Source organism: Centropristis striata, chromosome 1 (assembly GCF_030273125.1).
Source record: "Centropristis striata isolate RG_2023a ecotype Rhode Island chromosome 1, C.striata_1.0, whole genome shotgun sequence".
Classification (NCBI taxonomy): Eukaryota; Metazoa; Chordata; class Actinopteri; order Perciformes; family Serranidae; genus Centropristis; species Centropristis striata.
The window spans coordinates 14,589,306-14,617,225 of NC_081517.1; the positions used below are offsets into that span (position 1 = coordinate 14,589,306).

The window sequence follows — 27,920 nt, forward strand, 5'->3', positions numbered from 1 at the left end:
AGAGGAGAAAGATGAACAAAGGAGAGCAAGAGAGGAGTGGAAGAATGTGATGGAGAGGGAAAAAGAGAAAGAAAAAGTGATCATGTGAGGGGGGAGGTAAAAGAGGACGAGAAGAGGATGATAGAGGAGGAGAAACATGAACAAAGGAGAGGAATAGATAAGTGAAGTGATGGAGAGGAGAGAGAAGGAAAGGACAGGGAGAGAGAAAAGGAAGATTGTGTAGGAGGAGGAAAGGAGAGGAGAGGAGGAGTTTAAAGAAGAGGGTGATGGAGGAGGAGAGAGAGTAGAAAAGGAGAAAGAAAAAGTGTGTGTGAATGAGGTTAAAGAGGAGAAGAGGATGATAGAGGAGGAGAAAGAGTGGTGATAGAGAGGAAAGGGAGGTTGTGTAGAAGAAGAGAGGAGGGGTTTTAACAAAGACGAAGAGAGTGATGGAGGAGGAGAGCAAAACAAAGAAAAGTAAAGGAGTGAACGAGGAGATGAAGAGAAGAATAACAGGAGATGAGAGTAAATGGAATCAATAAAAACGTGTAGAAAAGAGTAGAGAGAGATTAAATAAATAGATGGTTCAGTCGGCCCAATAGTCTAAAGAAGTTATCTTTTTCCAACCCTAACCAAGTGGTTTTTGTGCCTAAACCTAACCGTTCCTTAACCGCAGCACGTTTCACTCATACCACACTGTAAAATTACTCCTGTCCTGAATTCAAAACCTTAAAGTATCAGCATCAAAATGTACTTGGAAGGGCTGATTTTAACTACCTAATATACTGTAATGTGGTTTCATTTATAAAATAGATATTGCTTTAAATTGATCAGTGAGAAAGAGACTAAATGTAACTAAAGCTGGCAGCTAAATGTAGTGGAGCAAAAAGTACAATATTTGCCTCTAAAATGTAGTGAAGTAGGAATACCAAGACAATTTCCATGTACTTGAGTACATGCACCTCAAAATTGTATTTGAGTAAATGTACTTAGTAACTTTCCACCACTTGAATAACAATAACATAATTTATGCAGTTTGGTGCCTGAAACATGTATGTTAGGATCATAAATGTGCAAACCATTCATTTATTAGGGCAGCAAACAAACTTTAAAGCCATGCTTTTATTGGTGAACTTACTGAACTTTGCCTTTGCATATATATATATATATATATATATATATATGCAAAGGCAAAGTTCAGTAAGTATATATATATATATAAAAATAAGGTCCTTCAAATGGACAGTTTCATTCTTAGCTCATCTAGTGAGCAAATAAAAAAACGGACTAAATACTCGGGTAAACCAATTATCCAGTGGGATACTGCTACACAAAACTAAATCCAGCGGGGGGAAAAAACTAATGAAATATTCTTTTAAAAGACAAGAGAAATGATAAGAAGAAGAAATGAGAGTCAAGCAGAGAGTAAAGGCGAATAAACAAAGGAGATGATTAATAGAAATGAAGAGAGAGATTAACAAAAGAGAAGAGGATGGGCCGAGGAAAATGAGAGGAGCAAAGAGAGCAGGGAAATAACAGAAACTAGCAGAGAGAAATGGATGGATGGATGGATGGATGGAGAGAAAAATGAAATGTAAGTGTAAGAGGAGATGGGAGGATGGATCAATAAGAGGAGAGGAGACAGTCACTCTGGTTCTGCCCTCTCAGGTAATCCACATTCTCTGCAGGTGTTTGAAACCTGCTGCCCTCTGCTGCTGTCACACAGCACCGACACGTTAGAAATCTAATCTCTCCCACGCTGCATGAGTCTTTGTTTGGTCCGTCTACTGTCAGCTGCCAGCCGTTATAACGAGCTGTGGGGCACCATGTGGCGTCAAATGAATCAATTAAATACTAAATAGCAACTCTGAAAAGTTCAAATGTGACATAAAATACACAACTGCACTTCAGGGTTCATCCTCAACCAAAATACTCTGAACCCAGGGTCCTCTGAGTAGTGGAAAGTCCTGGAAAACTTAATTTCTAAGAGACAGGCTGCTGCAAACAAACTATTGTCTTTGTAGTCCCTGCAGGATCTACACGGATGATACCAGTGTTTACAGAAACAGTTTGGTATCCATTGAAACATAATAACAGTAGAAGCATGGATGTAAAAAGAGAACAGCATTGGAGGCAGGGCCCCATGCATTCCTATGAAAGTTGCTCAGTTTCCATTCACCTGTTTTTATTCACATTTTTCTATTTGCACATGGAAAACCCTGAATGGAAATACAGAAATTTGATACCCAAGATGCTCGTTCCATGAGCATGGATTTATAAAGAGAACTGCATACAGCGTTGGAGGCGTGGCTCTGCTTATTCCCTATAAAGGCTGCTCGATGGCATCACAAGCCATCGAGCAGCCTTTATAGGGAATAAGCAGAGCCACGCCGTGCGTAAAACATACCCAAGTCTTTAGCAGCTCTTTCATATCTATTGGGCCTGATGAGCAGCGCACTTAATACCTCCACCGTCCGAGCTAGCTACTCATGGTTTAGTGCTTTGCTAACTTGAATGTGGATAAAAATATTTAGTCCGTTTGGTTCGTCCGAATCAGAGTGAAATTGATGCATTTGGTTTGTTTTGTATTTAGTCTGGTTTCTTTCACCAAAAAAAAAAACAAAGACCAAAAAAAAAAAGATTTGAAGAGGGGCGTGTACAAAGGTAGTGTGTGGAAATCTACTCACACTATCATTTCTTATTGGTTGAAAAGTTGGCGGTGAAGAATGTAAACACCCTCACAGGGATTACCCTCACAGTGCAATCAACCGTGGAATGAGTCTACTGTGGTTGTGAGGTTTAAAAATTCAAGAAAAGTCTTTCTTGGCCTCATAGCATCACCAGACGCACCCCGGTTATGGTAATTCCACCATTTCACCGATATGTCAAATCAAATCAAATCAAATCAAATCAAATCAAATCAAATCAAATCATCTTCTTGGGGGCTTGAACAACAAGATGTTGCAGCTCACAAAACGGCCACCGGTGTCAGTAACGACAAGGATTTTCTGCAAATTCCACATAGTGCCTTTAAAAAAGATTTTAAATTGATGCTGAAAATACTGTCGGAGCAGTTATAGCTGGGGAATAAAACAAATAAAATAAAAAACTATCACTATGTGCTGTTTAGTTTATATGTGGCTGCACCTGAGTGTGTATTGCACATGACCAGAGCACAGATAATCAATATATGATCGATATGTTCACTAGTGATAGGTTACTGATATACTGACACCAGGACTGTCAGCGGTCCTGACAATAAAATACAGCCTCTGCATCACCAGAGACAGAATTTCACTTTTATTTTAGCATTTAAATGACGTTTTGTTTAACTGACACATTCGTTATTTGAATGGAGGATGCACATACACTGTAAATATGACAGAAAATGATCAGAAACCTGTATAACAGCAACAGTATCCAGCCAGTATATCCACATCTCTGAAAGCAGGCTATGATATTTATGTGAACAAAACATAACTCAGATACTAAAGTGCATAAATAAATGCAATGAGATGAGATATTTTAAGACATGACAACTTGGCATGTATGTGCACAGATGAAGACATCTATCAGTAGTTCTGTGTTTTTGTGTAAATATGTGTGACACATTGTTATCCCTGCTATCTGTAATTCTTTGTTTGTCAGAACAAACTCCAGTGAGTCAGTTTATTAGTGTGAGACGCATCTCTGTCTCTGCTCAACTTCTGCTTTAATGAACCAATTTCCCCTCACAGATAAAAAAAAAAAGATAATTTCCTTTTTAGTTTTCTTGCAAACTCTTATTGTATTCTTATTGAATATATTGGCAATATTTTGTGCAGACACATGGCTGATGATTAGATGTTGCTGCTGTTTATATTTGTCCGGTTTGGGAGTCAGTTTATTCTGCGCCTGATGAATTGTCTCTGATCACGCAGCTGACAATCAGCCTGCCAGTTTGTATGTTTTTTAGTCCTTTGTGTGCAGCAGATCGTCAGTGTGCGAAGATGTGAAGGCTTTTATTGGAATTGGGGGGTTGGGGAGGAGGTGCTGCTGCTGCTGCTATGATTTTATCCTCCTTTAAAGACAGAGAGGAGGAGGAGAGGGGGGAAGGGGGAAAGATGGCGATGTAGAAAGGTTGAAGGGGGGGTGGTTGGATGTTGGATGGGTTGCAGAGGTGGAGGTGGAGGTGGGGGTGGAGGGATGCAGCAGCTTTCACTTGAGAGTGTGTGTTTCTGTGTGTGTGTTGGGGGAGGAGGGACTATGTCAAAGCCGATGGGGGTATATATTATGTTTTATGGTTACGAGGGGACGCATAAATCACTGTTTCATTAAACGGCTTCAGTCTCAGAGCGCTGCCCCCCCCCTCCCTCATACACCCAGCAGGACATCCCTCTTTTCTCTCCCTCCATCCTTTCTCACTTTGTCCTCCATCTTTCTACCTTCTGCTCCAGCTACCTCTTATCTTAAAGCTCCTTTCCCACCCACCCCTATCTCTCTTTCTTTCTCTCTTTCTTCCTGCCAACCATCCTCCCATCTCTCCCTCTCTTCTCTGTCTCCGTGAGCTGCCATCGTCCATCGGCTCAGCCTGGACGCTAGACAGCCGTGACACAATGAGGTCAAAGGTCAGAGCAACAACAACAAGGAAAACCAGAACCAGTGTCAAGGTTGAAGAAGAAGAAGAAACAATGAAGGAGAAACAGCTCTTTATTTAAATAAATAGGAAAAAGAAGCACTAATTGCTGTCTGCTTTTCAGGTGAGACAACATGAACCCAAACACTATTTTTTTCTCTTTTTTTTTGTTGTAAAATTCCCCATCAGTGATGCGAGGTTGGTTTGGAAACTTTTTTTTTTTTCTTGGCAACTGAAAAACAAAGATTTCTCTCTACAGTCTACAGATGATACAGTGACAACATCCTCTTCAACATATAAAAATACTATGACAAAACCAAATGCATTATAAGCTCATAATATATATTACAATCTGTTAGGCTGTTATTGTGTGTAGATGTATTGCAGTTATAATAATAATAATTATAATTATAATAAAAGCTACATTAGTTTGAATCTGATTTATGACACAACTCGTCGGCTTTTTATGGGAAAAATGTAACTAAAAAAACAAAACAACAACAAATAAAAACATGTTAAAACTTAATATTACGCACCTTTATTTTAGTTTCACATCCATATAAATAACATGTCATCATATATAAAAGCTACATTTTTTGTGGCATTTCCACGATGCGTTCACTGGCTCTTCTGACAAATCGGAGAGGAAGCGTTTGATCCGAACAAACACACTGCGTCGTCGTATAATGAAGCTCATTATCGGGGACAGCGTCTTGTTGTTGGAAGCGTCTTATAGTGACAAACACACACCCACACGCACATACACACACACACACAACACTGAACTTCTATACTTGTGAGGACCTTAGTTCACATAAAGCGTTCCTTAGCCTCCACTGTTTGAGGCTGATCCCAAACCCTTTTTGCAGGTCTGAATTATTTGAAATTTACTGATGTTTCAATACAAAAATTTCATTTCTATATCCATACACGTCTGAAACTTAGGTTGAGAGATAGAAAAATGAGAAAAATATTTATTAAAGTACAATTAACTTAATTCTTTTTGCATTTTCCTCTCTGTGTCCTTGTATTTCACTGCAATATATAAAATATATATTAAGTCCTGCAGCTCAATGGAATCAGCACAATCATGGCAAGAAGTGGGAACAACTCAAACATGTCTTCGTGCAGAATAACACAGTTAGAATGACAGAAATCATGAAAAAAGCAAAAACTAAAGTTGAATTTCTCTGATATATATATATATATATTTTTAAATTGGAATAAAATGTAATTTATATATACTATAGAATACTTTTCCAGGTGCCCACAAGTGTCATGAATATTGGGGAACAATTGTGTCTCCACATATTGTATATATTGAAGTATTGTCATGTTTCCAGCCTCTCCTGTCCTCTCCCCTCTGCTCTGTGTAAACAGCCTCTCCTCTCTGCTCTGTGTAAACAGCCTCTCCTGTCCTCTCCCCTCTGCTCTGTGTAAACAGCCTCTCATGTCCTCTCCCCTCTGCTCTGTGTAAACAGCCTCTCCTGTCCTCTCCTCTCTGCTCTGTGTCAACAGCCTCTCCTGTCCTCTCCTCTCTGCTCTGTGTCAACAGCCTCTCCTGTCCTCTCCTCTCTGCTCTGTGTAAACAGATTTTCAGTGAATATTTGTCATGTGACCGTTGGTCTCAGCAGAATCAATCATGTCTTCACAGTGTCTCTGAGGAGCAGAATTTAATATTTTTAACAGGATCTGGTTAGTGCAGACGGAGAATTTTTGGCTATTTTTAAAATAAAAAAACATTTTTTTTGTGGGGTTCAGAGGGTTAAAAAACCTGGTTCTAGACGCATTTTGCTCTGTACCATAACAGTATTGAGGTTTTAATAAACAGCTCGAGCAATAACTCAAGAAACCAAGATGAAACCCTAAAACAGACCTTTAAAGAAGAATGAAACGGACACATTATCGTCAGTCTCGCGGTCTATAAATGCTGGTCCTCACAAGGATAGAAGTACAACACACACACACACACACACACACACACTCCCAGCCCAGTCTGAACTGGGAGAAAGGGCGTCTGGTGAGCAGCGATGGGAACGTGTCATGACCCCTCTGCTGTCCCGCCGTGAACACTGTGACCTCTGACCTTCAGGCTGCGTGTTGGTGAGCTGACCTTTTTCTTTCCGTTTGGATTGCGACTTGAACTCGATGACCCGGGTTTATTTTTTCAATTTAAGAGGTTTCTACTGTGAGCAGAGGTGTCGCTGTGCACCTAAATATAAAAAATGGGCAGAACCGTAAAGCCACAACCTTCAACTCTATTTGATTTACAAAATATTATGTTAGAAGTGAGAAATAAAATGCATGAACTGCTCTGTTTAACGTCACTAGGTGCAGCCTGTTCTGTTCTTTAGCTTGTCACTGATATTATCTCTGCTTCCACTTCCTTTGAGTTATAAATATTATCCCCACAGTTTACACAGAAGACAGCTGAAGCCGGATGTTAGAAATATCTCTTATTTTGTGCCCATTCTGTGTTTTAGAGTTTATACTCGCTTAAATTTTGTGAGGCAGATACATTTTTAGGAGGTTACAGATTAACATCAGCTCATAAAATCTGTTGAACTGCTCCAATCACTTGGTGGTTAAACCCTCAGCAGTGAAGAAGAAACATGAGAGCCTAAACAGCAGTCAACTCTGCAGTAAGTACTGTAAAATGTGGTTTTATTTCACCTCTTTCACCAGACCGACAGACTTCAGTGCATGAAGGCCTGGTCCACACGTACACAGGTACTTTTAAAAACAGGATTTCTTCCCTATTTCACAAAAGGAATGTTTTATGAGCAGCCCCAGACCTCTCAGACACATATAAAAGAAACTGCCAGAGTTAGTTTAGAAGCGAGACACTTCACTGACCAATCAGTTACTTTATCTCTGTCAAGTGGGTTTAGTTACTCTTTAGGAGACCAGCAGCAGGTCTGTTGTTTCCAACAGGAGAAATTAAAGTGAACTTATGAGCGTCTTTTGTCCCAGAGTCACCTAAGTAAATATTGGACAGTTTTCACAGGACAAATACAAAGTTTAACTTTGTTCCGGATTTCTCTCTGTCTCAGCAATTTACTCTAACACGACCTAAAACTTAGATATCGTAAAGGCTAATAAATACTCCTCAAGAGCAGAGAAATTTGTTTGTTTTCTCGAGGTGGCAAGAACAAGAACAAAGTTAGTTCTGGACAGGACATTTCCACATTTCTGACCAATTACACAATAGTTGTCAGACACCATGCAAGAAAAAAGTTCTGCCCAGATGATGCGTCGAGAACAAGCTGCGAGAACTCCCAAACCAGAGAGAGAACAAATTTCTCGGTTCTTGTAGAATAGGTATTAGCGTTAAGCGTTGTCCAAAGTCTTGCAAGACTGTGTCAAAACCATTAACAGACATACTAGATAACTCATTTTCTTCATGCTATATGTGACTGTTATCTGTGTAAATATGTAATGTTTACAAAATAAAATATAAATCTATTATTCTTGATGTTCACAATGCTCCAACGAGTGGCAGAAAAGGTGACTTCACCTACTCAGGAGACAAAAAATGCATATGATTTCATTGCATTGGTGAAGCTTGTAATGCACCGTCTTCCCTCTATGCAGTAACTTTGCTGCACACAGCAAGACAGGAGAGAGGGAGATGTGATGCTGCCACTTACTCTGAGCAGCAAGTGGCTAAAACGGTCTGAAAAGTCCAGAAGGAATATTATTAATATAACATTCAAGGCGGTGTGAAGTTGCTTCCTATGTGCGTCAGTATACAAGAAGAATAACTGTGCATTTATACATGTAAAAAGTCTTGTTCGCGAGGTGAAAACCAGCACGATTTTGGGCACATTTTCCGGAAATGCCGCCTCCTTTGTGAGGTTATGGCGCACTCTGACCTTACGAGCTAAAAATTCTGATGTCTCTGTAAAATCTTCACCCCGGACGGCATTTCAGTGACCTTAAACATTGTTTGCATGTGGATTTAAAGCTCATACAAACTCATAGAAAAACCTACATTTATGAAAAAAATACCTGCATACATGTGGACCAGGTCAAAGTCTGACAGGTGAAATCTTCACATCTTTACAAAACTGAATGATCTTTTTGACTGATAAATTTCCTTTTATTTCATAAACGAGTCCCCAGCTTAAATGAGTACCTTTATTTCTCTTGATGAGCTCGTCGTTGCGGCCGTGAAGAGCAGCACTGAAGCAGCCACAAATCAGAAACACACACCAGAAGGCATACGGAGGCTTTTTAACACACGAGTATTAAAAATGAGCTGGAGTTAGTTAGGTAGTTAGCGCGCAGGCAGGTTCTCCTGCAGCAGGTGAAGAAGAGAAGGAAGATGACGATGAGGTTGACTCGTTGATTTCATGTTTCGAGAGGGAAGAACGGTCTTATGTTACAAAAAACTGCGTCTGTGCGCGAAAAAACACACAAAACAAACACCAAAATGTCCGTTTATCAGTGATAGAATCCCTACAGTGTGTGTACCTCTTTAGCTTGGTGTGTGTGTTGTGTTTAAACGTGTGTGTGTGTGTCGGCGTGTGTGTATGTGTATGTGCGCACTGTTACATCCACAGCACTACACACACTCCTTGCAGCCACATTCCACAGGTTTTTCCACGTCCTGCGTGAACGAGGTCCCATCATCGCATTCGAAGGTGAGCCGCCGACGCCGGACCCTCAGCGGGGCGCAGCAGGAAGCGGGGACGGCGCCCGGCGCGGTTCCTGCCTGGCACCGGCCACGACACTCCACCCACGAGAAGGGCTTGGACGTCTGGCAGAGGACGGTCCCGTGCTGCAGCCGGTGGTAGTCTCTCACCGGCTCGCCTCGACACGGGGACTCTGTGGACATGAGGACACGGGGAGGATTAGGAGAGTGTCAGGCTTAAAACACATTTTACAACCCAGAATCCAAAAAGTTGTACATAATCATAATTAAAACAGAATGCATCAAATTCAGAATGAGTATATTTACTAAAAAAAGTAGCTAAGTAGTTTCCCATTTTGAGTATTTTAAATTTTGTCTATGCACTATAGTGAATTGAATTTAGGTTGCAAATCCTGTTTTAATTATTTTCTTTTTTACAATATTTGGTAAACTTTTTTGGAATCAGGGTTGTACAGAACTTACCACAAAGGGCTCTCTAATAAGTTTGCTGACACAGGAGAGCAACAAGTAGCTCCAGAGACAATATATCAGATTAAAAAGAATTTTAACCAAAGAACAGAAGAAATGATGATACTGAGGATTTAAAAGTGAAACCATCACCTTTAACCTGCATTCTTTATAGTGGCCAGCAGGGGGCGACTCCACTGGAGGCATAGAGAAGTTGGATTGTATAAAAAAGTCTATGAGTGCTCCTTAAATACCTTTATTTACAGTGCTTAACACATTTATTAGACCAGCGGTTTGTGCCACAGCTGTCCTAAATTAACAGCATTGTTAATTATCAAAATCATGTTTTATTTTTCTGTAATGTTTAATACAGCAGTATGTAGAAGCTCTTTAACCCAAATTATATTATTCATGAATTTTCGAATTTACCGTTTTACAAAAAAAAACTGTAAAAGTATTGAAGCACATAATTATTTCTTGATTAAGAGTCTAGATTAAGAGTGCTTGATTCATTTCTGACTTAAATCTGGCTATAAAAAGGTGAATTAGGTTTGTTATCTGCCAAATAAATAACAACAACATTTTTAGTTTTAAGCAAGGGTTTGAAAGATTTCTTAAATATTTATGTTTTCTCTTTCTTTTTATGACAGGTGGTCTAATAAATTTGTTAAGCACTATATGTATGGAGTGAGAATTGGTGTAATATAAAATGATTCTGTAGTGGGAGCATTATTTGATTTGTTTAAGCATGAATGTAATGTAAAATACTAATTTACTGCATGATTATGTTTCGTGTTCTTCCAGACAGCACTAATGCTGGGATCAGACTCTATGATCTCGATCTGCCATGCATGGAGCTTTGGGAATAAAAATCTGTGTAATGTAACTGTTGAAATTCGTCTTTTTCTTACTTTCTTGTGTCCTTCATGCTTCACTCAGGTTGTGAAAGTAATTATTGTTGGGGGTTTAACTTGTAGTAAAGCAGATTTAAGGCACCATGTTCACCTAATAACATCTTAAAACATTTATGACAGTCTGTGTTTGAGTTGTTCCCTCCCTGATCCCCCGGCGCTCCCTCACCGATATCACAGCTCTCTCCGCTGTATCCCTGCTCACAGAGGCAGCGCTGCCCGTCCTCCGTCTCCTCACACCGGCCGTGCAGACACTGCAGACCCTGGCACGTAGCGGCCGGCTCCTCCTGCAGGTTACACAGCGCGCCGCGGTATCCTTCCTCACAGTCACAGCTGTATGTCTGTGAGTCCAGCGCCACGCACACACCCCTCACACACCTGGAGTAAAACACAACCAATGCAGTGAGGAAGAGAAGAAGTAGAGCCAGACAGATTTATCAGCTAACAGATACTATCATCAGATAATGCCATTATTAAAACTTTTTTTAGATATAGAATGTGGAAATTTTTTTGTTAGAAATGATGTCGGCTCTCAATTTTTAAAAATCAGTAATTGACTAAAACTTAACAGTAACCATGTTTATTTAGCAATTAATTAATTATTATTATTATTATTGTTTTTATTATTATTATTATTATCATTATTATTAATAATAATAATAATAATAATAACTTTATTTATATAGCACCTTTTAAGAACAGCAGTTTACAAAGTGCTTCGACAGAGAGCAGTTAATCACAAAGAAATGCCACAAGGCTAAGAACAATTCTTATGAGAAAAGAAAAGCAATTAGAGACAGAGGAGGAACAATCAAAAGATATTCTCAGATACACAGAAAATAAAAGGTAAAAGGAGTAAAAAGAAAAAAAAGAAGTAGAAACGAATGGTAAGATAGAGAACATTACATAAAAACAAGTCTAATTTAAAATAATTATTATATCCCTATTTATTCTTTATTTTCTCAGTTATTATCCATAGAATTAGCTGACAATGTAATACACTGTTTGTATAATATATAACAATGTTACATATTATTTAATAAGGTTTTATACTTGAGAAAGTAGCTCTCTGGGCACATTTGCTGAGTGAAAATTTACACATAATACACATAAAACAAGATCTATTTTTATTCCAGCTTAAAAAAATTACTATATCAGCCACAATATCAGTTTTCGATTTTTTTTGGGGGTCTCAAAAATCCCATATCGGCCAGGCTCTAATAAGAGAATGTGAAGAAAAAGAAAAAAAAAAAACCAGAAACCAAACATTATAAAGAGAATATACGTATTTGTCACGTTCAGTGGTGGAGAAAGTATTCAGATCCTTTACTTCAGTAAAAGTACTAATACCACACTGAGAAATGACTCCACTACAAGTAAAAGTCCTGCACTCAAAACTTACTGAAGTAAAAGTACAATAGTACTCCTTAATGTATCGGAAGTAAAAGTGCTCGTTATGCAGAATGGACCCACTCAGACTGTTATATGTATTCTAAATATATTACTACATTTGTTGTATTGATGCTTTTATTTAAGCAGTGTTTACATTTTGTAAAGACAGGGCTATTATAATTACTTAATAAACTACTATAAGATTCAATTTTAAAAAAAGTTTAATCTCTTTAAATGTATCATGTTTTTATGTTAAATCTTGACCTGAAAAGTAACTAAAGCTGTCAGCTAAAAGTAGTGGAGTACAAGTATAAAGTTACATAAAATGGAAATACTCAAGTAAAGTACAAGTATCTTAAAATTGTGCCTCAAAGTACAGTACTTGAGTAAATGTACTTAATTACTTTCTACCACTGGTTACGTTAACACTTCTCAGTTGATGTAACAAGGTTTGGAAAGTGGACACATTTCAAAGTAAAGTACATGATTTAAAAGCCAGAATGAAACCAGGCTTACTTGCTGCCTTCGCACGGACTGACACCGGTTGCTGAGGTGACAACATCTGCTGCAGTGAGACTTCCTGCTGCTGGCTGGTCACAGTGTTGTCCCGTCCAGCCTGGCTGGCAGTGACACTGAGGACCCTGTGAAAGACAGGATAGTTACTACTTTATCTACTTTAACCATCATCACGATAACAAATGTTTGTACCTGAATAACTGTGTGCAAAAAAATCATTAAGCATCGTTAACCTTCACTTCTGCTGTTTCCTTTATTCTGTGTCTCTCTTTAGAAATCTAAATGCTGTTATGGAATAAACAATATTTAACTGTTCTTCATCTCAAAAAATGTTTTATAAATTATGAAAGAGAGCTATTACTGTTGTAACATTCAAGTTGAAAGAAAGTCCGAGAAAATCTGAACAAAATCAAAACTCTCCCACAATCCGTGTATCATTGGTTCTTTCCATTTTCACTTGGCAATCAAAATCAAATAATGAAAAATTGACTGGTTATTTTGTTATTTGTTGTCTATTATCAAACAAAAAACGAAAAAATTATGATATTTTAATCTTAGGCTCAGATCAAAAATACGAAATGGAAAAACGGGCACCAGGCCTGAATTTGATTTTAATATTTAATTGTTTGGGTTCACGTGACCTGGAAGTTTGACTGTGGTCAAGTCAGCCGTCATTCGCTTCTCTTTAGTTAAGCCAGCCGTCCCTATATATGTAGTGCGCCCGTATTGTGATATTTATAGTAAATTCATTGAAACTGCTCCAAGCGAGCTGACATGAAGGATAAACACTTTACTGTTATTCTTCTGTCTTTCAGCATAAAACTCTTACCAGCAGAGAGGAGATGAAGTATTAACTTTACATGAAGACACCACGTGAAATAATTAAATTGTGTCGCGCCGTTTGTTGTGTCGACGTGCGGTTTTCAGTTTTCAGAATAAAGTGTTTGAATACAGAGAAGTAAATGGCGGCTCACTTGACCGCAGTCAAACTTCGGGGTCACGTAAACCCGACCAATTAAATATTCAAATCAAATTAATTCCTGGTGCCCGTTTTTCCATTTCGCATTTTTGATCTGAGCCTAAGATTCAAATATCAAAAAGTAAGCATTTTTTTCATTTTTTGTTTTATAATAGACAACAAATAACAAAATAACCAGTCCATTTTTCATTATTTGATTTTGATTGCCAAGTGAAAATGGAAAGAACGAACGATACACGGATTTCCCACAATTCTTGTATTTAACTCGTGCACTTTAACTCTCTGATTTAGCTTCTGTGGCTCTCTGTCTGGTCACCTGTGCAGCGTCGGGCTGGCAGATGCCGTGCAGGCAGTAGAGTTTGCGGCAGGGCTGACAGCCCGGCACCACCCCCGGCTTCATGTGGCTGCGGGTGAAGTCCTGCAGCTCGTGGTTGATGTAGAGGTTCCTGATGCAGCCATGGAAACTGGACATGTTGAGAGTCTGAGAGGAGAGACCTGGAGAGGCGTCCATCGCTGCCTCAGGCATTCCTGCACACACACAGACACAGTTAATGAAATCTATCTGAGCTTGCAAATTCTATAAACGTCTGCTCCATGATTTGTTATCTGAGTCTGAGTGTGTTCAGTCTTACCTCCTACGTACAGAGGAGCGTCCCCTGTCGCCGGCTGGCTCGGGCCCTGACTGTCCAGAGTGGTGGGCTCTCCTCCGTCCACAGACAGGTTCACCATCCGGTTAAAGGTCACCAGCTCCACCGTGTGAAACTGCCCGTCATTCACCGTCTCAGTGCTTTAACACACACACATTTCATAATAATGAATGCAGCTCCCAAGAAGCCAATCATTACTGACTACTATTATCTTTACCATTTGTTTTGGTCAAAAAGTACATGATTTTAGGTGTAAAATCCACAAAATATTAGTGATTTTATTTTTTTTGACAGTTACCTTTAAGTAGCATGATCTCTCTTTTTTGGACTATTTCATTCAATATCCATAAATATGATGACAAAATATCTGTTTGGTGTTGGAAAAAGCTTAAACTGGAAACTCCACCTATATAAGAATGGTACGATATAATTTATGACTAATAATCACTTTTTCTCTGAAGCTTCAAGTAAATGACCTTGAGGAAATATGGCAGAAATGGAAAGTGTATGTTTTTCTTCTTTTGTTTAAATCTATATATGCATCTATATATATGCAAGTCTAGTAATACACCCAGAAAGAAGAAGAAGAAGAAAAAAAATATGGGTCTATTTGGATGTCTACATGTATAATACTACATGTATTATTGTAATTAAACACCCCATGTTCTACGTTTTGTTCAAACTATATTGTAAAAAGCTGAATAAAATGAAACAGAGAGAATTAAAAACAAAGAATTAAAAACAGAGAGCAGATTATTATTTGTTCTTGGTGGAAATTTCATTCTTGAATCAATCTCAAACCAGATATTGAGGATCCTGTTTTAATATTCACCGGGGGAAAAATCAGATAAAGACAAAGAAAATGTTGTGAATTGGGGTTATTTTGTTCTGTTTTACCCGAACCAGTCAGTCAGTTGTATCTGTCATTTACAGTGTCGACACAGAGGATGTGTAAGTGTTTTTTATGTTTCTATTTTTGTAAGTAAACTGAAAAGAACCTGTCCGGCTGGGTAAATGTGGTTTAGAAATGTGTCACTATTGTTTCTATTTTTTCTCTCCGTTTTCCTCTGCAGTGACTTGATATCAAGTGAGCTGTGTGGAAAGATTATGTTGACATTTTTAATCTATAACCTTTACGAATCGCTGAACAGGCAAAGATTCAGCCATTCAGAACCAGGCTAGATAAGTCAATTGTGGCCTGTATTTAGTTTCAAATGTAAAGTCCCATCTGCTGTGTGAATAAGACGGATCCTTTATTGTCCATTATAACTATTTATCCCTCTTGTTCACATCTCAAGTTCTGTTTTGTCTCAGTAATTGTAACTTTCTCTGTTCTCTCATCTCATACTCTCAGTCTCATCCTCTCTGCAGCTGCTTATCACACAAATAGCCTCAGAGTGTGTGTGTGTGTGTGTGTGTGTGGCCTCCTCCTTTCCAGTGAACCATCCAAACATTTAAGCACTCGACACCTGATCAAGTGGACACTCAGCTTCAAGTGTCCTCTGGCAGCGTCTGTGATTTAACCAGAATACCCACACTGCCCGTGTCATCCGTCCACGTTCCCAACGCTGCAGGACTCGCTCTGAGCAACACCACCACGCGTCACACACTCACATGCTCTGAGCTCGCTGTTGCTGGGCTACAGCGAGCTGAGAGGCTGCTGAGGGCCTGACAGGAGTCCAGTGGATCGCTCGGCTCGACAAAACACTCAGCGTTTAAAATGTGACGATAATCAACCTGCAGCTGCTGGCTGCAGTCGCAAGGTTAAGTGTGATGTTAAACACGTAGAGCTGGTCAGGTTCAGCAGGGAAATGCTGTATAACTCAGCTGGAACTAGTCATATCCTCCTCAGGTTTAACTGATCCTGTAAATAGCATGCACCCTCTCATCTGGTGTGTGTTTAATACCGGCCTGTACAGAATATTTGTGTTTACTTTGAGCATTAAAACAGCAAATTAATATGTCAATAATCCAAAAATGTTAAAGATTGCTCACTGTAGTTTGCATTGTTTATTGTAACCTGCTCACTGTGGTTTTTAGAGGAGAATAAAACTAAACATTTGCATATGCAGAAACCTAAAATCCAAGTGAAAATAAGTTGAATCCTTGTGCACCATGAGGCTGTTAACTGTTTGATGATCAGATCATTTTGACTGTGTTAATGCACATGGAATACATTTTGGCAAGAGTGTGAGTTTTCCCTTTTTTTTTTTAAATGTTTAAAATTTATTTTTTTAGCTTTTTTTAATCTATAACATCTGTGCAGCTAAAATACAAACACCCAGACCCTAAGGGACAATAATGTCCCATTGAAACTAATTAAAACCACAATAATTGATCCCACAGCTGTTACAGCAAAACATCATGCATTCTATCAGGCTTTTAATCTAGAGCTTCAAAATGATTTGGTTTTTAGTTTCCACTAGAGTTACTGTTGCTGTATTATAGAGCACTGCAGTGTTTTTGATGTAATGCATCAAAGTTAGTGTTGTTGCTAATTATTGACACATCTCAGACTATGACAAGACAGAAAAATAATCAAAAATGAACAAAAAATAACATCAGTTTTTGAGTTTTTCATTTGCATAAAAAATCAACAGTGGCATTATGTAAACAAACCGGCATTTAAAAGGTTAGAATTTTGAAAAAAGCAATGATTATCTGGTAGTTAGCTACTTTGAGTAGACTGAAAAACACTATGTAAATCAAATTTATTATTATTATTTTTTTTTTTTAATCATCATTATGATCAGGACTGAATAAGTTAAAAACATTTTACTTACTGCAAATGGAAAATAATACATTTTTCGTGTGAGTGAGGCACAGGTGTTAAATATAAATTGAATTGTCCTTTTTTAGAAAATAGTGGGGTTTTTCTTTTAATTCTAAAACATGAAAACAATGAGCCCTAATTACATAGATACTTCACTAGAGATGACTAGTGCAGTGGATTTAAGGCTGTGCTGTGCTTTCATCTGTACAGCTCAAATTATGAATACATACTTCAAAATATAACTGCATAGCTCAGTTTATAATTTCAGAAAGATTTCCTAGAATATGCATTGACGGATTGCAGGTTCTACTTCAGGATTCTTTCTCATATAAAATAGAATATTAATCCTGAACTCCAAATGGCTCCTGTTTTAACCACTTTTTATTTTCATACAGGAAAGGGCTGTGTGTGTGTGTGTGTGTGTGTGTGTGTGTGTTTGTGTGTGTGTGTGTGTGTGTGTGTGTGTGTGTGTGTGTGTGTGTGTGTGTGTGCGTGCGTGTGTGTGTGTGTGTGTGTGTACCTGTAGATAGCAGTGGCAGGCTGGTTCCCGGGGTCATACGTGACCCTGACGTGACCCTGATGGAGCTCCACAGCGATTGGTTCGTTGTCTCCGTTATACAGCAAGATACCATTTTCCTCTGCAGTTGACACCTGAAACACACAAAACACAGCATGTGTGTGTGTGAGTCTGCTGCTGTCATTTCTGTGTCTGTCACCTCCAGTGTGACATCTCAGCGTGTGTCCTCACCTGCAGCGTGATGTTGGCTTGAGGCCAGTTCTTGACGTCTTGCAGCTGAACGTAGGAGTCCCTGTCCACAAAGTTGACGCTGACCAGCTTCTCGCAGCTCTGACCCTCGAACCCTGGCAGGCACTGACAGACCGCAGTGCCCGTCTTCTCCACACAGGGGGCGCCATTCTGACACTGAGTCAGCTGGCAGAGAGACGCGGGAGGAAGAGCCACTTCACAAAACTCACCACTTTGGGGGAAAAAAACAAGACGTTCAGGAGAGATACATTGATTTTTACCTGCTGCAAGAGGTTACTTCAATATAAGAGACAATAAAAATATAAAATCAAATATCAACCTTCTCCGGGGACTATGTATCTTTTGAGAAACTTGCTTTTTTTGACTGCAGAGATCAGAGTCTAAACAAAGTTCTGGGGACGTTTTCTGTGATCATTTTATCCCAATTTTTGTTTTTCATTTCCATCGAGGACCACTTTAGAAATAAGTGTTTTTAGTAATGCTTCTAACAGCTATCTTCTGAGATTTTGTGACATGATACGCTTTGGAGTTGCTTTGCTGTCGGCTATCTGATTCACTTAAAAAGAGACAAGAGAGAAAAGAGAGAGAGTTGATGCCAGCGGGCTGCAGGCTGCAGAGACGAGTGTGTCAAGCTGAGTGCAGCTGTGCTGTGATGAGAAAGCAGGTGACTGAGATTTAAATGTTGTTTTCTGATCGTGGCGTGGCGGTTACGTTCTAAAGCACAAATTAATAACCATCAAACACTCAACAGATGATTGATTGTGGAGACAGACACTCATTCTTCTCATTTTCCTCCTCCGTATTACGTTCATTACATCCTACGGCAGTAATATACTCTGCTGCAGCAGGCTAATTGTTATGTCATATTTTTTATTTTTTCAGATGAAAAAAAGCATGTTTTACAGATGAAACTAGCTGGCAGCTGGGTGTGTTTACAGCAGCGACCACCAGCAGTCCTCATCCGATGTAATGTTGTTTTTATACACCAGCAGCCTAATTTTGTCTAATATTTGCAGATCTTAAGACTGCTATGAAAAAGCAGACAGCAAACGTCTAAAAAAAGCTTTGTAGTTCCTTAAAAAGCAGTCCAGTGACTAAAATAACCAGTTTCTTTTTGGTGAAACACAGCTTAAATAAACAGCGTATATTCCATCGTGTATTTTTTTTACACTGTTTTAATTCTGTACACATCTACTTTTTCATGATTTATGTAAACAGTGAGCAGTCCACCTTTATTGTTGGTTGCACATCAATTTATGTAATTAGAAGCTTTGTATTGTATTATTGAGTGTTGCAGCAGTATTGCTTGCCTGTCTTAGTGTTTTTTAGGAATCTTTGTAAGTTCTGTTAGTTTGTAAATTTGTTAGATAAAGAGAACCAAGAGTTGGACACCCTTTGTTTAAATTTTAGTTTGTTTTGTCTGTTGTTTTTGAAAGCTTATGGGTGCTGACCTCTTTTTGTACTTTAGAGCTTTTTTGAAGCCAAGAGCTTGGCAATTCATTTATTCAACTTTGTATAGTGTATTGCTTAATTGTCAGCCCCCATATAGCCTCCTTTAGTTATATTTTGTTGTAGAAGAGCACTCTCTCCGTAGGAAAGACCTACATTTTTAAGTGTTATGATGGTCTATCTCTCTTCTATCATTAATTGCCTTTTCTTCGCCATTTTTATAGTAACACACTACTTTCTGCAGTAAAATACTGTTCAAACAGTGCCACAACGGTATGGTACCACAGTGTGTTCCAACACTACTTTTATGCAGACAGAGGGGGTTGTAAGTGATCAAGAAAAGTTGGGACACCTTTAGGAATTGGTAGCACCCACTTTCAAACCTTAATCAACCTCCATTGCTGCAGAATTGCTTTAAGTTGTTAACCCATTTCTTGTTCCCTGAAAAGGGCCTTTTTGTATAATTCTGAAAAGTACATCATTTTTCAGTTTTGGTTAACCTTACCTTTTTTACCTCTGGCAGTTCACCACTTAATCTTGTACCCTTTTAAGCTGTTCATTGGACTTGAACTGCTTGAATTTCAATAAAAAACTGGAATATTTGGGGTGTTCTAAAACTTTTGACCGGTAGTGTATATACATATACATACACGCATGCATACATACACATAAGACAATAATAATAATAATAATAATAATAATAACAATAATAAAGTGCACAGAAGAAATAATACATTCAAAAAGCCACCTGCTTTGTGTCTTCCCATACTGTGTGTACTTCCTCAGGTGACTGAATATAAACAATAATGAGGATCAGGTGGTGGACTTAAATGACAAAGTCAAAATAAACTGCTGATTTGTCATTGTTATTTATCATTATTATTATTTATCTATTTGTTTAACAGGTTTATATGTAAACACTAGAGCTGGAGGAAAAAATCATTACAACATAGCATCGCAATATTTAGTGTGGCAATATTGTATTGATTCATGACCGACAAGTATCAATATTTATAGTTTATTTAGCCTCAATATTTTCGCCGTTTTTGTTATTTTCCGGAGACCATAATGGGCTCACCTTTAGGAATATACTGGATATATTTTATCATCTAAAACTAGAAGATCTAAGGAATCTATAGGCACCATGTGAGTTAGGATATCATGTAGGGAAGTTGAAATAACGCTGCAACGTTAGGCTTTTTTTATGTTTCAGTCAAAAAGATTCAAATCAGTGAAGCTTAAAGTTGAGGAAGTTTGATAAAATGCTGCAGTTGTTGTCGTCCATACATGTTTGACATCAGTCCAGTTCAGTTTGAGTAAATACTTTGTTGGTCAGTCAGTGGGTTTGACTCTCATTGTGGAGAAATAAAAAGACTGAAGTGAACTCACCATACTACCTCTAGTAAACACATGTATGGATTGGTTGTTGGAAGTTTCTAGTCCCTGTATTATGATCAAGATCAGTGTCCCCTGTATTCCCAGTATTCCCAGTACCTGTATCCCTGCGGACAGACGCAGCTGTAGCCATCCAGATGGTCAACACACTGAGCCCCGTTCTGGCAGCGATGGTCCACACATTCATTATAATCTATGCTGCAGTCTGGCCCCACCCAGCCTGGAATACACACACACCTGGAACACACACACACACACACACACACACGACATGACACATGGTGCAGGATTTGGGGGATTTTAGCTGACACAGACCTCAGCAAAAAACACCTATCTATGCGATTGTCTGTGTGTCTAAATTTTTAATCTCATCTGGGGTCTGAAACTTTGCTGAGCCTGGCAGTGATAAAGTATGTGTGTGTGTGTGTGTGTCACCTGGGGCCAGTAGGACTGCTGATGCAGGTGGACTGATGCTGACAAGGGCTTCTACCTGGAGAACACACACCCTCCACCTCCTCACAAAACAGACCTGAGAACAAGACGAGAGAAAAAGTTTTTTTTCTCAGCATTTTAGGTCCTGTTTACACGACAATGCTCTCGGGTGAAAACTACAAAATATTCTATCAGATGTGCCTTTCGTTTAGACGGTGACAGTGTTTTGGTGGCTGAAAAACGCAAAAAATTTGTGGAAATCTTGAAAACATCCCACTGTTGCGTTCAGTGTCTCTGATCAGCTCATCTGGCTCTCGTCCCATTTACGTAATATCCATGTGCAGTCCAGGCAGACGACATCAAACATGTCAGGCTGTTTCCATCAGTCAGATGATTGAGTTGCCTGATAACAATCCAGGAGTCATTTCAGCAGTTAAGCAGAATTATCATAGATAAAATAACAGAAGAGAGAAGGCGCATTAATTACCTAGGGCAATTTTTTGATGCAACAATTCGGCGGAGGCGAAAGAGAAGTAGAAGTAGGAGGGAAGAGAAGTGTCTACGCATGCGCCAGCTCTTGCTGGTGTTGTGTACCACCTAGCCACCTGGCTGCATACTACATCGAATTTCACAGACTTTTGTGTCACCGTATGGTGACAGATTTCCCCCTAAAGATGCTCATCTAAACGCAGAATAAAAAGTGAAAACGCAACCCCACTTTTGCATTTTCTGTCCAGATTGTCTCCATCTAAACAAGGCCAATGGTTGAGCTTTATTCTCTTCCAGAAAACCTTTTTCAACTTCATAATTGTTTCCTCATGAGGAGGTGCAGAGACACAGTGCTAACTACCTGTGTAGTTTGGAGGACACACGCAGGTGTAGTTGCCCACCCCGTCCACACAGGTGGCGTCATTCTCACATCCGTGGTCCTCGCAGTCGTCCACGTTCACCTCGCAGAAAGTCCCGTGGAATCCAAACGCACACGCACAGCTACACAGAAACAAAGACACAGAGCCGTACTGTGAGGGGATAAACAAAAAACAGCACTCATTGCTCTACAAAATGCACATTCGTTGGTTATTCACCAACTGATTAGCAGTTAATGTTGTCAACCTCCTCCTGGTGTTGTGTTTGACAGCCGTCTGAGCCGGCAGCAGGATGTTTACACAGTGATACCATCAACTCACTGAAAACCTTCTCTCCATTAAGATGTGTTAGAAACCTGGGAACTGTGAAAACTTATGTATTTATCACTTCCCACCTGAACTGTTTTCACTCAGCTCTTACTCTGGATGTGGCAGGAAGTCTCTGATATACCTCACATTGGTTCAGTATGAAGCAGCAATAATCAGAAACAGTATAATTCATTTTAGGGTTTTTTAGGGGGTTATCTAAGCTGAAGCGGCAAGATGGTTTGTTACAGAGAAGAATCAGAGAAGTCGACATCGGAAACTGGTTGGAAAGGGGGCAAACGCTTATATATTAACATTAATAAATACCTGGCAGTTGATTGGCTGAACCATCTGTCTATCACCTACACACCATTTGAACTGAAACCACTCAGGAAAAGAGCTTCTCTGCTCTACTATTAATAAAGAAACACTCTCCAGTTGTGATATAACTGATGCTGTGGCAGCATCTATGCTAACCTCTCGCAGGAATCCAGCTACTGTGCAAAGGTAAGGTAAGTTATCCAGTAATGAGTTAATTTACACCTGTTTTTGGCACTGGATGGGAAATTAGACGGTCACCAAAGTCATTAGGATTCAACCTCCAGGGATCATGAATACATGTGTTAAATTTCATCACAATCCAATGATTTATAGGTAACCATCTGAACCCTAACTGTGGGATTGAAATGTATGTTTATGTATGTATAAGAGTTTCTGTTAGAAAAAGTGACCAAAACGAAGCTTAAAATGTTGATATATCTCTTAGAATCTCTTTATTCTACATGTGTCATTTAAAATGAAGTGTTTGCATTAATCACATCCTGTTAAAAACATTAAATTCTGCTCCTCAGAGACACTGAAGACATGATTGATTCTGCTGAGACCAACGGTCACGTGACAAATATTCACTGAAAATCTGTTTACACAGAGCTGGGAGGAGAGGACAGGAGAGGCTGTTGACACAGGGCGGAGAGGACAGGAGAGGCAGTTTACACAGAGCAGAGAGGAGAGGACAGGAGAGGATGTTTACACAGAGCTGAGAGGAGAGGACAGGAGAGGCTGGAAACATGACAATACTTCAATATGTACAATATGTGGAGAACCATTTTTTTCTCCAATATTCGTGACACTTGTGGGTAAAGTTTTGTACTGCTGAACATGGATTCTGTCAGAGAGATTAAGAAGCAATATCATTGCAATGCCATAAATGTATTTCCTTTTTTTGTTAGTTGGTTCAAGGTTGTCAAATTTCAAACAGGCAGGTTTACAGCAGGACTAGTCTGCTGCTTGTTTTGTGGTGTTTCTGTTACCTGAACCCTCTGGTCTGTTCGTCACTGATGCAGATTCCTCCGTTGGTGCAAGGATTACTGACACAGGCATCGACTGGTGTCTCACAGTGTTTACCCTGAAATATCACACACACACACACACACACACACACACACACACACACACACACACACACACACACACACACAAATATTTAATAAAGAGCATTTTGGGAACAAAAGAACATGAGATCAGGTCATCTTTGTAATTTGATGGGATTGTTGTGTGTCTACAGGGGGCAAAAACAGACAAACTCACTAACTAGATTATGTGAGCCCCTCATACATACACACACACCCACACAAACCCATACACACACACACACACACACACACACACACACACAGAGTGTCATACCGTGAAGCCGGACTTGCAGGTACAGGTGTACAGCTCCGTGTGGTCCACTTGACAGACACCCTGGTTCTGGCAGGGAGAGGTCACACATGGGCTGCATTTGGCCTGAACAGACGCCTCTACCGGACCTGACAACACACACACACACACACACACACACAGGAGCCAGTTTTAGGTTAAACCCTCTGGAGTCGCTGCAAATCATGTGACTTCTACATGTCGTAAAGACATCAGCAGCGTGTTTCTGCCTTCAAACTCCATGGCAGTTTTTATTTGATGCCAATAAAACCAGAGATAAGGTAAAATACACGGTTGCCCATGAAGTTGGAATAAAATAATTTTTACCTCCTCCCATGAAATGAGTGTGGCAATGTGATTTATTATTGACAGATAAAGCGTATATCTTCTCAAAACTGTATTATTAATCTCTACCAAATGTATCACAATGAAAATTAAACCACAACTAACAATTAACAGAAGATTGTATCTGAGAAACAAAATTATTCCGACTTTATGAGTAACCATAGCCTGGCTAACACCAGACTAATCACAAATGAGATTAGTCTGGAAACCAGCCGTTCATTTCTCCCTAGAGGAGGCGTGGTTTATGATCCTCTGGAGCCGTTTATTGGGCACTTAGAATGTCTATCAAAAGCGTCTGTAGGTAGCTCTTAGCTAATCGTATCAGTTATACTGATGACGTAGTAGAGCGACAGAAATTGATGTTTGTTGTGTGTGTGTGTGTGTGTGTGTGAGAGAGTGTTCCTTGCTGCTTTGCTTCTCCAGTTCTCGCTTTCTGCAAGATTATTTATTTTCACGCTTTATTCCCCCTCATGTCATTCAGCCACACACATCCACTGATTTTATGGGCAATAAACAAGCTGCTGCGGGTCTCTTGGTGGCTCCGCGGTCCCCCGGCTCGTAGCGAGATCACCGGCGTTACGGTAGCGGCTAATAGCTTATAGCCCCGCTACCATAACGCTGTAACGGTAGCGTAACGCTACCGCTATTAGCCCCGCTACCGGTGATCTCGCTACGAGCCGGTGGACAGCGGAGCCGCCGAGAGACATTTCGCCTTTCAACTTTCGCTCTAAACTATTTAAAACACCATCTACAGCTAAAGAGAGTTTCGCGTCTGCTGCAGCCATGTTGGATCCGTAAGAAAACTACAAGCTTCCGTCTGCCGAGTAGTACGCGCCATCGTCTTGCCGTCCCTCCCCGCTCTGTGATTGGATCCCTAAAACAGGGCTAAGAAACCTCTCTGGTTGCCAGACTGGATGGAGGTTTGAAATGAAATTTGAGCGCGCAAGGCAGTATGGGTATACCCAGGCTAGAGCAACCATGTATATTTAGTATAAAAATGGAACTAGATGTTCTCCTCATTTTACCTCTTAGATGTTATATTTGCAACCATCAATTAAAATACTTCATTGAGTATGATTGTGTTTTGCAAAAAACATAAAATCCGATTTTGTGTTTTTTTTGTGTTCAAAATGTTGATCCAATGAGTTAAAGTGAAACAATAATTATCAGGTCTTAATAGGTGAAGTTATGCTGGAAAAATTATACCAACATGGCATGGTAAACTTTTTTTGAGTGGCTTATACAGGCAGAATGAAAAGGATTGAAAAACAGACAAAATAGATGAAAACTCAAAATCTCAGACTTAAAGGAACACTCCACCGTTTTTTCATATTAAAACATGTTATTCGGGTAAGTAAGACGAGTTGATACAGACCTCTTGCGTCTCAATGCGTGCACTCAATCGCCCTGGCGCGCGGAGCTACTTTTCTAGCACTTAGCTTAGCCCAGTTCATTCATTGCGGTCCAAACAGATGGACAGTTAGAAGCGACCAAACTCCTCCACGTTTTCCCTATTTAAATACAGCTACACGAGTAGTTAAACGACCAAGTATGGCGACACAAAATAAAACGTGGCGCTTTTCAAAGCGGATAAAAAGGAGAACTATAATGTATGGCGGAATAGCACTTGGGAGCACTTCGACTCGGCGCAGTAATATCATCACTCCTGACGGAAGTGAGAGGGAGCGGAAGTGATGATATTACTGCGCCGAGTCGAAGTGCTCCCAAGTGCTATTCCGCCATACATTATAGTTCTCCTTTTTATCCGCTTTGAAAAGCGCCACGTTTTATTTTGTGTCGCCATACTTGGTCGTTTAACTACTTGTGTAGCTGTATTTAAATAGGGAAAACGTGGAGGAGTTTGGTTGCTTCTAACTGTCCATCTGTTTGGACCGCAATGAATGAACTGGGCTAAGTTAAGTGCTAGCCAAGTAGCTCCGCGCGCCAGGGCGATTGAGTGCACGCATTGAGACGCAAGAGGTCTGTATCAACTCGTCTTACTTACCCGAATAACATGTTTTAATATGAAAAAACGGTGGAGTGTTCCTTTAAGGCGGACTAAATTAGCTCAAAAGTTGCAATAAATCAATTATTGATTCTGATGTTAATATGACTATGCACCAGCATGACTTTTAACACTCGTTTTACTGTAAATGAGCAGGAAGGAGGCAACATCGCCGACAGTTTGTCAGAGCCTCATTTAATAAAAAGAAGACTCACTTCTAAATTGATTTTAATCCACTACAGGAACCATGTCGAGCAGAGAGGAAGCACAATCCCGCTGGGGAAACATTTAATACGACAAGCTTTTCACAATTCCTCTGACACTGTTGCAGTATTTTGATATTTAAAAATTCAACAATTAGCGCCTCTAGCGACGTGCACGGGCTCCGATGAAAGCGTCACTAATGGAAAGTTCACACTGTCTTCACACCATTAAGAGAGTGGGATCAAACCTCCGCTGGCTGTGTTTAAACATAAATTTAACTAGTGTGTGTTTTACAGCAGTTCAAATGATTCATCTGTAAATCTGTTTTGTCTTTCACAACTTTAATTCACTGTAGATTAATTAAGCTTTTTCATCAACACAAAAATGACAAAAATGAAAGCAAATCCCAATGCATAAAGGAATAGGAAACACTGAATAAAAGATCATTCTCTGAACCATCACACGGATAAATCGTCACTGTTTTAAATCTGTTTCAGAAGTCACGCAGTCTGAAGCTGAATGAAGATTAGAGTCAGACCGATGAAGAGGCATGAGAAATATCAGAGGCTGATTTAAGCTCATAATAAATATGATAATAAAGTCTGTTAGTGTAGGAAGAAAAAACTGTGATCTTATAAAAACAAACTCGAAAATTAGGTTAGAAACAGAAGAGAATATTATATTGTAAGGATGGAAATGCAGAAACAAGAAACATATCTACGTATGAACATTTTTATAATTCTATTTAAAAGAGGGATGTATGAAGTGTAGAGATGAAGTGTGTCCGTCAGAGTGGGAGCTCTTACTCCAGAGGCCATGTCACTTTTTGTCCGGGAATATACACACCGCCACTTTATTAGGTACACCTGTTCAACTGCTTATTGATGCAAATATCTAATGAGCCAATCGCATGGCAGCAGTTCAATGCATTTAGTCATGTAGACATGGTAAAGATGAGCTGCTGAAGTTCTAACTGAGCATCAGAATAAGGGAAGAAAGGTGAGTTAAGGTGAGTATTTCACAAACTGCTGATCTAATAACCATCTGTAGGGTTTAGAGAGAAAGGTCAGAAAAAGAGAAAATATCCATTGAGCAGCAGTTCTCTGGGACAAAGTGCCTTGTTGATGGTCACTGGTTCAACAGGAACTTAAATAACCACTCGTTACAACCAAGGTCTGCAAAAGAGCATCTCTGAACACACAACATGTCCAACGTTGAAGCAGCAGAAGACCACACTGGTCACTTTATGGTACACTTTGCAGCTAATAAAGTGGACAGTGAGTGTATTTAGGAGCGATGCAATACAATTTTTAACACCACAGACTACATTATGTTCATTATCATATGCAATGTATCTGTATATTACATCCTGCCATTTCATTTGAACTTTACTCACTTTACTCCTTAGACACTTTTTTTATTTTTTTATATTGTTATATATATTTATATTATATATTGCTAGTTACCTATGTTGTTGTTTGCTTTTCTTATATTATCCTATATCGTGATTGCTTTTGTACTTGTTTTGGAGGCTT

The 27,920-nt window shown here is 39.4% G+C and overlaps 1 protein-coding gene across 1 annotated transcript in view; it reads right to left on the minus strand.

Annotated features, from left to right (window-relative positions):
• Positions 1 to 4,710: 4,710 nt before the first annotated feature.
• The window catches only part of LOC131970981 (slit homolog 1 protein-like), a 103,878-nt gene continuing 80,668 nt past the window's right edge, over positions 4,711 to 27,920 (minus strand). Inside the window, exons 27-38 of the mRNA XM_059332239.1 lie at positions 23,817 to 23,941; positions 23,441 to 23,535; positions 21,809 to 21,948; positions 20,962 to 21,055; positions 20,626 to 20,763; positions 17,665 to 17,893; positions 17,437 to 17,567; positions 14,129 to 14,283; positions 13,813 to 14,024; positions 12,518 to 12,642; positions 10,779 to 10,987; positions 4,711 to 9,424 (exon numbers count right to left, since the gene is read on the minus strand). Coding sequence (XP_059188222.1) covers positions 9,162 to 9,424; positions 10,779 to 10,987; positions 12,518 to 12,642; positions 13,813 to 14,024; positions 14,129 to 14,283; positions 17,437 to 17,567; positions 17,665 to 17,893; positions 20,626 to 20,763; positions 20,962 to 21,055; positions 21,809 to 21,948; positions 23,441 to 23,535; positions 23,817 to 23,941 — 1,916 coding nt within the window. The 3' untranslated portion in view covers positions 4,711 to 9,161. The remainder of the gene's footprint in view (positions 9,425 to 10,778; positions 10,988 to 12,517; positions 12,643 to 13,812; positions 14,025 to 14,128; positions 14,284 to 17,436; positions 17,568 to 17,664; positions 17,894 to 20,625; positions 20,764 to 20,961; positions 21,056 to 21,808; positions 21,949 to 23,440; positions 23,536 to 23,816; positions 23,942 to 27,920) is intronic.